The sequence below is a fragment of the Ursus americanus genome, chromosome 12 (assembly GCF_024610735.1).
Source record: "Ursus americanus isolate L20-20 chromosome 12, mUrsAme1.1.p, whole genome shotgun sequence".
Taxonomy (NCBI): domain Eukaryota; kingdom Metazoa; phylum Chordata; class Mammalia; order Carnivora; family Ursidae; genus Ursus; species Ursus americanus.
The window spans coordinates 71522532-71539422 of NC_142138.1; the positions used below are offsets into that span (position 1 = coordinate 71522532).

At 41.4% G+C, this 16891-nt stretch overlaps 1 protein-coding gene across 1 annotated transcript; it reads right to left on the bottom strand.

Moving 5' to 3' along the window:
• Positions 1 to 13337: 13337 nt before the first annotated feature.
• TCHHL1 (trichohyalin like 1) lies at positions 13338 to 16563 on the bottom strand. The gene is made up of 2 exons (XM_045790676.2): positions 16411 to 16563; positions 13338 to 15926 (listed from the first exon to the last, which is right to left on the bottom strand). Exons 1-2 carry the CDS (start codon positions 16546 to 16548, stop codon positions 13338 to 13340), a joined length of 2727 nt encoding a protein of 908 aa, XP_045646632.2. The 5' UTR covers positions 16549 to 16563.
• Between the last annotated feature and the right edge of the window lie 328 nt (positions 16564 to 16891).

Sequence of the window (16891 nt, forward strand, 5' to 3'; positions counted from 1 at the left end):
GGACTCCAAGGTCCCTGACATGTTCTTGCTTAGCCCAGCCAAGCTCTTCTTGACCAGAAAATGGAAAAGAAACAGAAAACTCTTATCCTTTGCATCTTCTTAGAAGAAAATAATAACTCAGTGACCAAAGAATGGTGACATTTAACTTCCCTTATGTATCAGGACTTATTTCTGAAACGGTGCTTGTTGAGGATTTCAAATAAGACCCAAAGTGGTAGGAGGTATGCTTTTCTTTCTTATGATTAAAACATATTGTAATTATGGATCTCAAAGTCATTTTTATTTACACACAAATTATGTATAAATTCTTGATTCTTTTTTTTAGGATTTTATTTATTTGAGAGAGAGAGAGTGAGCATGAGCAGGGGGGAGGGGCAGAGGGAGAGGGAGACGTAGACTCCCTGCTGAGCAGGGAGCCTCACACAGGGCTCCATCCCAGGACCCTGGGATCATGACCTGAGCTGAAGGCAGACACTTAACTGACTGAGCCACCCAGGCACCCCTAACTTCTTGATTCTTGAAAAAATTAAAACATTACAGATAAAAATCTAAGACTTCTTTGATGAGTACCATGACTCCTGGTCCCTTTTATGTCTTCTCAGAGGTCACAACCATTATCAGGCTGGTGTTTTGCTTTCATATATTTTCTTTGCCTTTTCATTTTTATAGACCGAGAAAACCAAGAGGATGTGTGTACCGGTCTCCACATATTTCCCCCATGGTTTAGTTTTGTCTCCTTCTGCTTGGTCTGACTTCACCCCTCTCTATCTCATTCCCAAGCCTGGCAGAGAGGTTTGTATATTGGCAGGGAATGGTGAGGAGCAGTCATCTAAAACCTTGGTGTTTGAGAGAAACAACCGTAGAACATTTTATTCCAGTAGAGTTAGTAACATGGCTAGGAAATGCTCCAGATTCTGTGTTTCAAAACCACCTCACCTCACCCAGGGGAAACCAGAACATTATCTTATGGCTTTTTGACAATACCTTGAACTTTCAGCTTGACACAAAGGGATTAACATTTATTCATACTCTCTTCAAAGAATTGAAACATTGCTGATGAACGAGTCTTTCTGTTGTCTCTTTATCTGCCTCATGACTCTTGGATGTTCTCATTATGTTCGGCTTTCCCAGAAGCGGACATGAAGGAAGACCCTTTTCCTCCATTTTCATGGTGACCCATTCAGGGGTAGTTGTAGCTAGTTAGCCAACCTCAGCATTGGCTCTGAAACCCTCCTAGTTTCTCATTCAGTGGTTTATAAAGGGCTGGAAAACATGTTTGTGATGTTTTCTGGAGGTTTCTGGAGCAGCTTTAAAGTTCGTTTGACTTTAATTGCTCCTTCAGTTAACATGTGCCCCCAGACACCTATGGAAAGATTCTATCTTTGTATAAAATCTTTCTATTTCCTATTTTTTTCCCTCTTTACTCAGAATGGTGCCTGGGTGAGGCCCATATTGGGTCCCTGTGGAAAGGACGTTGCTGCGGTTGCTACTTTGCCTGATTGCTTCCTGAAAATCTCCCCAGAAATTTTTATCACAGACCCCTCCTCACAATTCAAACGTCACTCATATTTGCCCAAATCTGGAATCAGGTTGACTTCATACTCTGGGCTCTCCCACACTGTGCCTTTTCTGTGTGTTTCCTTGCCCCCAAGTTTGTTCATGGTGTCCCCTTTGGCCTGAGAGGAACCAGCCAAATTCCCTGCTAGCCGAACCTTTCTTCTCCCACGTGCCTTCCTGGGGATTTGATTGAGTCTGCACTGCTTCTGGCCTCATTTTCTCCCACCGTGCCATCATTGCTCCCTCTTCCTGCTACACTGTCCTCCTTATTCCTTGAACATGCTAGGCTTACGTGTCTCAGGGCCTTAGCACATGCTGTTCCCTCTGCTGGAATCTCCTCCCCTAGTAACTGTTGCATGGCTCCCTTTCTCACCTCCTATGGCTCTCTGCCCAAGTATCATCTGATCTTCTTAAAGGGCAACACTTTTGCTTCCCCTGCCTCCCTCCCTCATCCCCTCACTCTGCTTTTAAGACTCCCTATCCCATATAACATATTATATAATTGCTTATTTATTTTCTATTTTTCCCACTAGAATGTAGGCTCCATGAGGGAAGGGACTTGGTCTATTTTGTTTACTGTCGTATTCCTAATACCTAGAAAATGCCTACCAGGTTGCAGGTGTGCAGTAAATATTTGTTGAGTGAGTAAACAAGTGACTCTAACTACCATAGTCTTGTTCTTTTTAATACTTTCTGCACTGATTGCCTGTGCCATGCCCACTAGGCCTGTACGGAGGCACTTGTCAGAGCTAAATGATGAGGCCTTATTTAGGCCTTCATCACTTAACCGCATGTTCTCCAATTGTTTCATGAGTATGCCTTATTTACTCAATTATAGTGTAAGCTATTTGGGCGTAGAGACCAAATTTTATTATTTTTATTTATTTATTTTTAAAGATTTTATTTATCCATTTGACAGAGAGACAGCCAGCGAGAGAGGGAACACAAGCAGGGGGAATGGGAGAGGAGGGAGCAGGCTCCTAGCGCAGAAGCCTGATGTGGGGCTCGATCTCATAACGCCAGGATCACGCCCTGAGCCGAAGGCAGTTGCTCAACGAACGTGCCACCCAGGCGCCCCTATTATTTTTATTTTTTAAATGACTTGACACTTCAAATGGTGTTGGATTCCATTAGTAATTGTTTGTTTATCTATACCCATGAAAGGACTACAGGTTGCTAATAGCGGAGCCCAGTGTGGTCAACAACTGCTATCGACTGGCTGATCAGTGACGGCAGTCCCTGGCGGGGTCACACTGACCCTAAGAACAGAGTGGATTTGGTACAGCTGAGTTCTTTATGTGAAATTTGTGGTCTTCCTTGCAGGGGTATGACATTTCTGACTGATGTTTCAGTGTCCTTGGATCTTCCTTCCTCCATCCTAATCTAGATTCTGATCAACATATTCCTGTCATTAAGGGTGACTGTAAAACCAGTAATATATATTGCTGTGTATAAACCATCATATGTATTTATTTGCCATTTATAATATTTGAGAGAAGACCTATTCTTCCCCTTTAAATGAATTTATTTATTGATAGCCTCTTCAGATTTGAAAGCTGCTTACAATAAAATACATAGACAATGAACTAGTAACATTTTTGAGGAGTAGAAAAATAAAACTAGGGAAAAGGAGAATTCAAATACACCATGTAAATAGGGTCAGCATGACTCTTGTTGCACATAAGTTTTCTGGCAGCAGTTTTCAAGAGAAAGCCCCATCAGTTACAGGGCCCTCGTGATCAAAAGAAGAACTGTCATTATTTTTATGAGGAAAGAAAGCATTTATAAAAATTGAATTCTAAAAGGAATATCTCAGGCAGGACTTCATAAAAGTGGGTACCTCATGATGAAATGGACAAAACTTTCAACAGTATTTTGACAGCCAGAGCAGGGATGAGTTTCACATCTATTTTTTGTAATTGGTTTGTTTGTTTTTTTTTAAATAAGATTTTATTTATTTCCAGCAAGTACAAGCAGGGGGAGCAGCAGGCAGAGGGAGAAGCAAGCTCCCTGCTCAGCGGGGAGCCTGATGCAGAACTCGATCCCAGGACCCCAGGCTCATCACCTGAGCTGAAGGCAGACGCTTAACCAACTGAGCCACCCAAGCATCGCTATTTCTTGTAGTTCTGACAAAAATTGAAGATGTGAATGGGAGTTGCTATTCAGTGGGTATAAAAAAATTGGGTATGTGACCTAAAACAACTCAGTGATGAAGGCAGTTCTGAAGCATAGATCACTGGGTCCCTTTGAATGGCCTTCCAGTGATTTAGCTCAGGCCAGGGATAGAATTTCAGCTATTGGAGGAGTGGGGATTTAAGCTGGGTACACAGTCGTCCACAAACACCACTCCCTCAGCAGGAGTGTCTGGGCGTCCTCTCTGGTGAGCATGGCATGCTGGTACTCCCTCGGCACTACGGTGGGGGGTGGGTGTTCATACTTGAGGCAGTCTTCTCACCTGGATAAAAGACCATGCATCTCTATGTAGACAGGGGCCCCAAGGGCAGTCTTTCCCTTCATTAATAGACTCCTTACTGTAATCAGTGTCAGAAGTACTGGAAAGCAGCCTGCAATTTTGTGTGGCTCAACCGGGCACGTAGCACTATAACATTTAATGATGAGGTGATTCTGACTGGCTTTGGGAAACTGACCCTGTCCACCCTGTTTGAAGGCTTTGATTACCCGCCACTCTGCCGCGGAGAGCACCCCTAGTGGATCTGTCAAAAATCCCTGGCAATAACCAACATAGCCCAATATGGAAAGAGCCCAGATGTTCATGACAGATGAATGGATAAAGAAGATGTGGATTCAGCTATCAAAAAGAATGAAATCTTACCATTTGCAATGACGTGGATAGAACTAGAGGGTGTTATGCTAAGTGAAATACGTCAGTTAGAGAATGACAAATACCATATGATTTCACTTATAAGTGGAATTTAAGAAACAAAACAGATGAGCATAGGGGAAGGGAAGGAAAAATAAAATAAGATAAAACACAGAGGGAGGCAAACCGTAAGAGACTCTTAACTATAGGGACAAACTGAAGGTTGCTGGAGGGGAGGTGGGTGGAGGGTTGGGTAATCGGATGATGGACATTAAGGAGGGTGCTTGATGGAATGAGGACTGGGTGTTGTATGCAACTGATGAATCACTAAATTCTACCTCTGAAGCTAATAAGACACGATATGTTAACTAAATTGAATTTATTTTTATTTATTTATTTTTTAAATATTTTATTTATTTATTTGTCAGAGAAAGAGAGAGAGAGAGAGAGAGAGTCAGTGAGCTCTCACAAGCAGGGGGAGCGACAAGCAGAGGGAGAGGGCAAAGCAGCCTCCCTGCTGAGCAAGAAGCCCAATATGGGACTCCATCCCAGGACCCTGGGGTCATGACCTGAGCCTAAAGCAGACACTTAACCTACTGAACCACCCAGGTGTCCCACTAAATTGAATTTAAATGAAAAAAAAAATCCCCAGCTGCACCCAGGTGCAGTCACTGACTCAGCGTGGCATCTCCTGGGGGGCGGGGGAATGCTATGCTGGAAGGGAAAGGTGGCATTTTTGCAGCTGTTTCCTTTAGACTACTCTGTCTTTTCGTTTGTGTCTTGTTTAGATTTATGGACCCAGACTTGCGTGTTCTCCCCGGGATGTAACAATGAAGTAAGAGCAGATATTATCCTGTGCCCAGAGGCCAGTGTTAGAGGTCTGGAAGGAGCTTAGGCTGGGAACTCAGGAGGCCAGTGGACTAGCCCTGGCTCTGGCAGCTGACATAGGGCCATTGGCCTGCATGTACCATATTTGTGCCACAGAATGAAGGACTCTATCCTTTCTTCACAGGGGACAGATAGAGCAGTGGGCCAGGTGCCATATGATGCACATGCTTGAGCAGAATATAGGGTATACACTAAATCTGAAACAGGAAAAGAGATCCCCACACAAGCCGATAGCACAGTGTAAGCTGTGTGGGCTCTTTATCTCTTGGTGAGGGAGTGTTGCAGGTCAAAAACCCATTCTTATGGTCAAGTGGGGATCAAAAGACTGTATGTATCAGACTGACTTTCCCAAGAGGGCTGGAGTGATCTTGGGCAAGTCACCTCCCTTCTCTGGGTCTCAGGCAGCCTTTCTGCAGACTATGAGCTGACCTCCTTTTTCTAAAATTCAGAAATCCCTAAAAAGGGGTTCCTAACCTAGGCCCAAGACTAATTGATGAACTTCCTGAGAATTTGTGAAATGTTAGTAACAGATGCACAAACAGAAGCACAGAGAGGTTAAGTAATTTGCCGAAGGACACACTGTGAGTGACCTTGATTATAACCTGGGTATAGGCTGACTCCTGAGCCCACGTTCTTAACCACTATTCTATCCTTTATTTCTCATTTCCTCACTTCTTAGATACTTCTCTCCTGGCATACTGAGGAACAAGTGTGACTTTTTATTTACCCTTGCCGTAATAACTAGTAGGAGGAATGCTCCTTGAATGGTATAGACCCACCTTCAAGTGCTTTGTGGGGCATTGACCTCTAAAGGTTGATTCTCCCAATCTTGCTGTCCAGGGATTCAGGAATCAATCACGAGGACATGCCACTTTCTCAGAGAGGTCTTCTGTGACCCCTCAATTTAAATTAGGGCTCCTTATTGTTTTTTTCTCATAGCACTTAGCAGTTTGTAATTACCCATAGTTTCTGTGTTAACTTTTTAAATGACTCTCTTCCTCCATCCGACTGTGTATTCCATGAGGTCAAGAGTTATGTCTGTTTTGCTCATCACTATATAGCACGTATGCATAGTTCAGTAGATGGCCAACTGTTGAATTAATAGATGAAAAAATGCCTCCCATGGATTTGGTACTACTATAAATCCACCAATAAACAGTAAACACAGATGTATTGAACACTTACTAAGGCCAGGCAGTTTGCTGGGAATTTTTATGTATATTATTTTGTTTACTTTTTAAAAACAACCTTTCTTATTGAAGTAGGATATGCAAATCGTAAGTGTGCACTTGATGAATCATCACATGGTGAACACGCCCATGTAACCACCACCCAAATCAAGAAACAGAGCACTAACTAGTGCCCCAGGAGTCCCTCTCTTGCCCATACCCTACCTTCCCCCTCCACACCAGTGGTACCATTATCCTGACTTCTAATACCAATGGTTAGTTTCTTCTCTGTTTGAAGTTGATGTAAATACAGTCGATTGGTGTGAATTCTTTTGTGTCTGGCTTTATTTTCCTCAACATTATGCTTATGAAGTTCTTGTATGCTATTGCGTGTGGCTACAGTTCTTCTTTAAAAAGATTTATTTATTTATTTGGGGGGGTAGGGGCAGAGGGAGAGGGAGAGAGAGAAACTCAAACAGATTTCCCACCGAGTGAGGAGCCTGACACGGGGCTCGATCTCATAACCTTAAGATCATGACCTGAGTGGAAATCAAGATTCAGTTGCTTACTGGACTGAGCCACCCAGGCACCCCATAGTATTGACATATAATATTTTATTAGTTTCAGGTGTACAACATAATAATTCAATATCTGTATATCTTGTGAAATGATTACCACAGTAAGTCTAGTTAACATAAATCACCACACATAGTTAACAGTTTTTTTCCCCAGTTAACAATTTTTTTTAAGATCTACTCTCTTAGCAACTTTGAAATACACAATACAGTCTCAGAAACTATGGTCACTATGCTGATTGTACATTGCTGATTGTAGTTCTTTCAATCTCCTTGCTATATTCTTTAAATGTGCTCCTTTATGTGACTATAGTACAAATTATTGCCTCAGTTGGTAGACCTTTGGGTTATCTTTTCTTTGGTGCTGTTACAAGCAGTGCTGCTATGAATATTTTTGAACATGTCTTTCGGTGCATTTCTGTTGGGATGTATACCTGGGGTAGAATTACCTGGTCATAGGGTTGCATGTATTCAGCAACAATAGATACTGCCCTACTGTTCTCCACAATGACTATTGTATCAATTTGTGCTTCTGCTACCAGGTTGAGAGTTCTAATTGCTCTTCCTCTTTGCATACACTTGATACGATCACTTTTTCATTTCAGACAGTTGGTAGATATGAGTGGTTCTCAGTGTGCCTTAACTGGCACTTACTTGATATCCAATAAGGTTGAGTACCTTTTCACTCTTTTTTTTGATATCCTCTTTTCTGAAGTGCCTGTTCATGTCTTTTACTGCTTTTTTGCTTGTTTGTTTTGTTTTTTTGTTTGTTTGTTTTTTTAGAAGTTAGGTTATCTTTACTCATTGACTTGTAGGCATTCTTTGTATATTCCGGATAGTAGCTCTGGTTTGTTTTTTGTTGTTGTTGTTTTTGGGTTTTTTTGTGTTTTTCAAATTCTTCACAATAGTCCCATGAGTTATTATAATGACATTTTACATAGGCAGCTACTGAGGTCAGAAAGGTTAATTCAGTTGCTGGTGGACATGTGAGGGATTAGAATATAAGAATTATTCCTTTTTCTCCGGTGACTTAAAATCTATTTAGTTGGGGACATAACACTCGGAGAACAATTAGTTAGTAATACTAGCAAGTAAGTATTAAAGTATTAATCTGGGTGGTATAGGGTATGAATGAGCTTCATGGAGAGGAAGGATTCAGTCTAGGACTTTAAGGACAGGTATAATTGGGGAAGTTCAAGAAATGAAATCACATTTCAGGGAAGGTGAACCACAAGAACAAAGGCAAACATGGAGATGGAAGAAATAATGTGACTAACACCTTGACTTTGAGTAGTTCTTTCCAGGACTTTACAGTTGTCTTATGTAGGACTACATCCTTCATGAGGGCAGGGACCATGTCTGTTCCACTGATCAGGGCTTGTCCAGTGCTTACCATAGTGCCTGGCACATAGCAAGTGTTTAATAAGTACACTTAAATGAAATGAAAGAATGCATTCAATCCCAACAATTTTCCTTTCGACTTAGTAGAATAGGATTTAAATGATCAAGGTTAGGATTTAAATTAGATGACCAACCTGAGGTCCTCAGCAGGATTTCTAAAGAAACTAGTGGTAAATTGTAATTGGAGGGAAAGATTATAGAGTTTGATCAGTTTAGACCTGATGTGGCATAGAGGAAAGTGCAAGGCATCACTGAGAGGTCTTGAACAGAGAGAGATGAAATGAAAACAATGTTTTGCAAAATTCCTGAGTGATTAAATGAAGGATGGACTGGAAGCAGGGGCCCAGTTAAGAGGCTGTTGCAATGATATCAGGATTTATTTACGTATTCAACAAACACCTACTGAAATCATAATACACATCTGGTGCTAAGCTCCATGCTAATGAAGGATAGCAAGATGTGTAAATTGTGAACCTCGCTGTCAAGGAGCTTATAGTCTGAGAGGAGAGGTAAGACAAGCACACAAATAACTGTAACTCATGGGAGGAAGTTTGAGAAAGAGGCACAAATCAAGACTGTGGAGTCAGGGGAGGACAACATCCCTTTTGCTGGGGCATCAGGAAGGTGTCAAGTAGTCTTCTATAGCAGCACTTCTACTTGCCTCTGCCCTCCTGCTCCCTTGTTCCTCTGTATCATGTTCTCCACTTTATTATCTGGAATTATCTTGTTTATTTATGGTTGTACTTGTCTGCTGTTGGTTTCTCCCCTCCTCCACTAGAATGCAAGCTCCAAGATAGAGAGTACCTATTTGTCTTCTCATTTCTGTATTTCTAATTCTTCACCCAGTATTTGGAACTAACAAAATTTTTAATAAAAATTTTGGAATGAATGAAATGACATGGAAGTTGGATCTCTTAGGATAAGCAGGATGTGGACATTCAATAAAAGGGGAAGGAGAGACATTATTTTAGGTGTAGGGTACTTGAAGGCCCATAGGGAGTGGAGAATGAAAGATGGATATGGAAAATGGACTTATGGAAGACTATGGAGATACCGTAGTGGATTAGATATGGAGAATAAGAGAAAGCAAATGATGATTCCAAAATTTGTGCCTTTGAAGCCTGATGGAATGGGGATAGAGAGAAGGACAGAATGAGGGAAATTGAGAAGACAAGCCAGTTTAATGGGGAGTGATTGACAGTCTCAGGGGTCATATCTTGTGAGCAACTGCACAGACTGGATTGAAGTGCACATTCAAGTCTGAACAAGATCAGTTGAAACTCACCATTGTAACACTAGTAACTTGTGCTAAGGACAGTTTCTCAGAGGGAGAAAGTCCAGAAAAAAAGGAGCACTTGGAAAGAGCCCAAAGTCTTGGGGAGTGGTTGAGAAGAATCCACAAGGAGGTGGGGAAGGACCAGTGAATTGAGAAGCAGTCAACAGTATGAACCACAAGAGGTCTGAAAACAGGGAGGTTAGCGGTCTCTAGGCTTGTCAGATGGAGGGCAATGCCATCTTCAGAGGAAGAATTTTTATAGGTTGATGGAAAAAACATTGCTTTGTGGTAGGGATAGATCAGAGGGCAGAAACAGGGAGAGAAAATTGTATGGTTGTTTGAATGTGAAGAGAGTATTTAAAAACTATTTATTAAAAATTTTTTAAAAAATTTATTTGACAGAAAGAGAGAGAGAGAGAGAACACGCACAAGAAGGGGAAGCAGCAGGCAGAGGGAGAAGCAGGCTCCCGGCTGAGCAAGGAACTTGACATGGGGCTCGATCCAAGGACCCTAGGATCATGACCTGAGCCGAAGACAGATGTTTAACCAACTGAGCCATCCAGGCGTCCTAGTTACTTATAATTCTATCACTAAGAGATAAACATTGTAGATACTTAGGTGTATTTTCTCTTCATCACATATATAGTTGGTAACCTGCTGTAAGCACTGAATGGTATCATGTTTTTCCGCATAAGGAATTTTCCATACGAGTGCAGATGGTTCGTAAATGCACATTTTAGAGACTATATAATAAACATCAAGGGGATAAATATACTTTTCAAAGCCTATTAAAATTTGATTTTCTGCACTTTTCATTATTATAAATAATGGTGTTGTGAACATCTTTGAAAAAAATTTTTTTCTATCTTACATTATTTCTAAAGGCTAGAGTTAAAGGTTATAATTAGTTATTAAGAATAGCATTTATTTTCTGATTGTGAATGTATTGCATTTTCATTATAGAAAATCTGAAAAATGAAGAAAATCTCAAATCAGGAAATAAACGTCATTTATAGTTACCCTACTTAGAGATAACTACTGTTAAGATTTGTTCTCATACTCTGCTTATTTATCTGTTAATCTAAGTGGAATCATACTCCATATACCACTTTATAATCATTCAAAGCTTAGTATTTTATTAATCCTTCCTCACTTAACTAAAATCTTAGTAATTCTATAATTGTAATATAATCTCATAATTTCTAATGATTTTTGGCATTCCACAGTATCCTGTGACCATAATTTAGTTAATAATTCCTGTAATGATAGACATTAAGGTTGTTTCTGGATTTTGCTGTCTTTAATATGCTATGACTAATATCTTTGTAGATGAATTTTTATATACATCCACGATTATTTCCTTATAATGCCATCTGAGAAATATTTAAAAATATTTTTGTGAATATTATTGAATTGCCATCTGGGAAGGTTGTACTCATTTATGTCTGTCATATGTATTTCAGAGTTTCTGTTTCTCCACATTCAGATCACTGTGTGGTTATTAAAAACAAACAACATTTAATAACTTGGTAAGTGAAAAAACTATTTTTAATTTGCATTTCCTTCAAGTCTAGTGAGGGTTTCATATATTTATTGGCCATCTGTATAGCTTCTTTTGCAAATTTGTTATTTATAACCTTTGTCATTTTTGTGGGTCCTGATATATGTTGGGAGTTGCTTGTGAAAAAGCCTGATGAGTTTAAGCTATTTAAGTATATATTTTTCTTTTTTGTGAGTTGTCTCATGTCTCCTGGTCATTAAAGATATATATAGATATAGATATATACACACACATACACATATACACACATTTATATATATACATATATATATTTAGATAAGGATACTCATTATGTTCAAAGGTAGAATGAAAAGAGCTGAAAATGTTGAAAGGGGGATATATAGGAGAATTTTAGATTCTAGAAGGGGTGTGAGATGAAGTGGAAGAATATTGAACCTCAAAGGCAGGATGCAATGGGAGATGGCATTTTGGTTTTGGGAAACATTTTATGGTATCTCTTTTATTCCTCTTCTGGGTTATTACTAGTTCTGGGGCATCATCCTTTAATTACAGCCATGTATTTATTTATTAAAATATTTAGTTATTTATTTTAGAGAGAGAAAGAGAGAGTGCAGGGGGAGGGCTGGAGGGAGAGGGAGAGAGAAACTCTAGGCAGACTCCACACTCAGCACCTGGACATTAGCAAAAAGTCATGAATCTACTCTGACTGGATGCTAGAAAATTATAATTATTTTGAGTTATGGTGATATCTGAGATTATCTTGAAGGATAAACTTTTAGGATAAACTTGAATTCTGTTAGGGTATGTCATGAAGCAGAATTATCTGCATCTATGGATTAATTATATTTTATGATTATAAGGTGGTATTGCAGAGTCTTATATTCACTATTGCCACATTATAAAAAGCCAACAAATCAATTGAAGAAATCGGCATCTGTTAAAGATATGAAAGGAAATTTTCTATTTTTAGTGACTGGTAAATTGTGAAAAACTGTCTCATGAGAAAATCCATTTTGGTACTTGGAAGTAGTATCATATGGTAGGATATTTGGTGTGATATTTCTTTGGTGGCAGCTCGCACTGCTGAATACTTTCTTATGTGCTTTTGTAGAAACCTAGGAAGGGACTTCAAAAATTTTTAAAAATTTTTATTTATTTATTTCAAAGAGAGAGAGAGGAGAGAGCACACAAGCATGAGCAGGGGGAGGGGGAAGGGCAGAGGGAGAAGCAGGCTGCCCCCCCACCCCAGCAGAGAGCCTGATGTGGGGCTAGCCCATGGACCCTGGGGTCATGACCTGAGGGAAGGCAGCCCGACCGACTGAGCCACCCAGGGGCCCCGGGTAGGGAATTTAAAGGATTATAACAAACTGAGGGCTTCAGAGGGGAGGGGGTGGGGGAATGGGATAGGCTGGTGATGGGCATTAAGGAGGGCATGTATTGCATGGTGCACTGGGTATTATATGCAAGTAATGAATCATGGAACTTTATATCAAAAACTAGGGATGTACTGTATGGTGACTAACATAATATAATAAAAAATTATTATTAAAAAAATAAAATAAGAGAGGGCAAGATTGGAAGGGGGGTCGAGAGGAGAAAAAAGAAATTAAGAAAATTCATAGGTAGTTTTGACCAAAAAAAAAAAAAAAAAGGAAAAAAGGTAACAGACGCTTCCTTGATATGTGAAGAAAAGGGAACTCTATCACTGCACTCTTCCTCCCCAAAACCTATAACCTCAGTTTAACTGTGAGAAAAATATCAGGAAAAATTTGAATGGAGGAGCCCCCTACCTCAAAACTGTCAATGTCATCTAAAATGAGGAAAGCCTGAAAAGCTGTAACAACCAAGAGAAGCCAAAGGAAACAACAAGTAAATGTAATGTGGGAAACTGAATGAGATCTTGCAACAGAAAAAGGACATTAGATTAAAAAGTAAGGAATGGAGTAAAGTAATGGACTTCATTTATTAATAATGTATCAATAAAGGCCCATTAATTTAAAAAAAATAAAGGATTATCAGTTTGCATCTGGATGTGTGCTTGTGGGCATTGAGGGTGATTGGGAGGAGTCTGGGACATGTTGAGATGTGCGAAGTTTCTTGGAACTTCTCCTGGGATCATGATAATGATTCATTGCTCTTTGGGGCCTGCCTCCTTTTGTAGTACTGGTTTCTTTTCCTGAGGGTAGCCCTGCTTATCTTCTGAGGCTTGGGGAACTGATGTTTGCTGTGCGTCAGCAGGATCTGCATCAGGCAGATGCTCCTTGGTGTAATGTTGTAATGCTTGGCTGTCACTAAAGATAATAGGACACTCTGAGATCTCTTGGGTGAGGGATACACTTGACCGGTTGTTGAGGAGCTCTGGGCTTGATGATCTAGCTGTCTGAGCTTGATTTTTCTGCTCCATTTGGGTCATGTCCATTTGTTGCAGTGTCTTCTCTTGCAGGTACTGGTACAGAGGACTGGAATGGACTGTACCCCTCTCCACAAAACCAGGCTCTTGGTCTGTCTGCATCTTCTCTTCAAGGCTGGACTGGGGGACTGAAACATCATATCTTTTCTTGGCTGGATTTTGTTGGTCATTGGCTTCTGCCAACTCTTGGGGGCTTTCATCCTCTTCCAACGTTGCAGTTCCCTCTCTTTCAAGGTGTGTTTTGGGAGATGCTGAATTGTCCTCATCCAGATTTTTTACTGGAGCCTCCTGGGTCTCTGGTGCTCTAACTTCCTCTCCTTTGGTACTTAGGCCCTGGACCTTTAGCTTTCTTCTGCTGTCTTCCTTTGCTGGAAGCTGCCTTATGGAAAACTGGTCAGTGAAGTCTGCCTCCAGAGTACCTGGGATCTCTGTCTCCAAGGACTTTCTGTTTTCACCTCTTGCTGTGGACTCCTGTGCCTCTGGATGTCCATCAGGGTGCACAGCTGGACCCGGGCCTTTGGTCCCTGAACCCAGACTCTTGTGCTCTTCTCTGGCAGCCCATTCTGGTTCTTCGGTGAGCTGCTTATCCTCTCCTTCAACTGCCAGCACGACTGCCTCCCGAGTTCTGCTTTCCTGACCCAGAGCTACCTGTTTCTCAGTGTCTGGGTTATTATTTTGACTTCTTTCCACAGACTCTCTAAGAGGGTCTACTTGATTCTGGGAATCCCCTTGCACAGGCAGGTCAGTTGTCTCTGAGCTGCTATCACTATCCTCTGGAGTCAGGCTGTTGGGAATTTCAGAACCCTCATTATTCTGTGTGACTGTGGGCTTGGGATCCTCTCCCTGGTAACCATCATCATCCTTGACTGGCTTGTCGTGAGTCTTGGTGACCTTCTTATTTTCTTCTCCAGAATGGTTCTTGAGTTGTGCTAATTCCTGTGTTCTTTCTCTTGCTCCTGGTGTCCCTTCTGCTGCAGGGGCATTTTTGCTGCTCAAAAGGGTTTTTGCTGTGCCTTCCTCAGCATGTCTTGTCTCTTCTCCTGGGGTGACTGCTCTTTCAATTTCAGGATGATTCTGATCTCCTTCTTCTGAGCTTAACTCTTGTGTTTTAGAACCTTCTTCAGCATCCCTTTCTTTTGATGACTCTCGGAGTTCCTCATACTTCCCATCCTGTGGTTGGTCTTCCAGGGTTAGTAGGTGAATTTTTCTCTCGTTTTCTTTCTGCCCTGCTGTTTCATGGGCCTCAGGGCCTCTCCTCTCTTTCCTTACAGCCCTAACATCAGGTGTTTCTGAAATAATTCTGCTATCACCTTGGACAGGCAGGTCCTTTGTTTCATGTTCTTTTTCTTGTGCTGGTGGTTCTTGGGTCTCAGTTACTCTACCATCATCCCCAGGTTCAGCTGGATTCTTTGTCTTAGGTGGTGTCCTGCCGGCATCCTCTCCTTGTCCTTGGATCTCAGATGTTCTACCATCATTCTCAGAATCAGTTGGTTTCCCTGTCTGCAATGGCTTCTGGGCTGCAGCTTGTTTTGGCAGGTCAGCATGCTCTGAACTGGGCTCATATTTTCCTGGCAGCGACAGTTCTTGTGTTTTAGAATGTTCCTTAACACCCTTTCCTGCTGCAACTTCCTGATCTTTGGAGGGCCTCTGTGCTATTTTTTCTGGTAGAGAACTTCGGGTTCTTAGGTTCCCTTCCTGTTCTCCACATTGATCCCATGTCTTAGTGACACTTTGCTCCCTGACTGGTTTATCTCCCCCCATGGGACTCTCCTTATCCTGCTCCTCCTGCTTTGTGGGACTGTCGATCTGTTCTGATTCTGCTGTTGGCTTATTTGTCTCAAGTTGAGCCCCATTGTCTCCTGTTGCTGGTACATCCTGGGCCACTTCCTGGTTCTGTTGATCTCCTTCCATGTGTTGGTTATTAGGGTCATTAGGCCCAGGTGTGTCTACTGGCAGTTTGCAAGTCTTGGTGTTTTCAACCCCATTGTGTCCAACTGCTCCCCTTTCCATCGGGCTGAGCTGAGCTGATGACGTCATTCCTGAAGGAGGCACCACTCTGTCTTGAGTTGGTGGCATTTGCTGTGTCCACTGGCCAGGGCCACCAATCCCCTGAAGATCCATATCATCTGGTTTCTCCTCTGGTTTAGACACTTGTCTTGGTTCTGGTTTTAGTAATGACTGTATATCAAGATAGCGGAGGTTCAACAAGTTGAAGATTGCAAGAACAAATTCCTCAAAACTGATATTGCCATTGCTGTCAGTATCCAGAAGGTTCAAATTTCTCTTCACAGCATGAATGGCATCTGGCTGCATGAAAACACAGTGAGGAATCAGCCTATTTATATGTGTTCAAGCACCCCGAGTGCCTACATGTCTCCCAAGAATGCTCTTTTCTTTTTTTTTCTAACCTTTTCCCTCAGGAACTAGTGAAATTTCCCCAAGCAGTAAGAATTTGTTGATTCTGGATGCCATTTTTCATCAGAGAGCTATGCTAAGAAGGAGTTTTTACGTCACTGTGAGTTGCATTTAGTTGTACACTGGCTCATGACTACTCTCAGAACCTACTTTGCTGAAGCATAGCCCCAGTGAGAAAAACCTTATTTTCCTTTGTAAGACTGATTAAGCAATTGCACAGAGTAGGGAGCTGAGACTGAAAAAAGTTCAAAATCAGTGAGTGCTGAGAGTTGGTAGCCAAATATAAAACAGGCAGGGATCACCTATACCCATCTTGCATAGATTATGGAGAAAGGGTAAGTGGGGAAGAATCTCCACAGCTCTGTGAACATCTCACCTGAAGAATGTCCCCAAACTCGCCCTGGATGAGCTGTTTCAGCTCTGTGCAGGTCAGTGTTGCCTTGTCACCATCCTCTTGGGCATACTTGTGGAATGTCTTGATTACACAGAGAACATCTTTCAGGAGCTGAGGCATCTTTCCCAACTCAGGAGACTGTGACAAAGAACAAACAAAGCTCATTTCCTAAGAAGCGTCCTTCAGGAAGGAGATACAGAGGTCATCCTTTTTTCTGTCCCTCCCCCAGTTCCACTGGCATCATCTGCTCTATTCTATCTATCTCTATTAAGATACTGTATCTGAATTTCAATGATTTAGTTTTGTACCAAGTAATGTCGGTGAGATCAGCTCTGGCACAGGTAGGTATTAGAAGCGACACATCATCCCACCCTTTGGAAAACAGCGACACTCATGTCTTCAGAGAAAGCTTTATTGCAAAAGGAAGTGGAAAAAAGAACGCAAATATAAGTACTGAAATGCA

Excerpts from the sequence above, each read along its gene's own strand:
- TCHHL1 (XM_045790676.2), bottom strand. The coding sequence starts at position 16,548 with ATGCCTCAGCTCCTGAAAGATGTTCTCTGTGTAATCAAGACATTCCAC. Across the intron at positions 15,927-16,410 it reads AGTTTGGGGACATTCTTCAG|CCAGATGCCATTCATGCTGT; the intron begins GTGAGATGTTCA and ends GTTTTCATGCAG.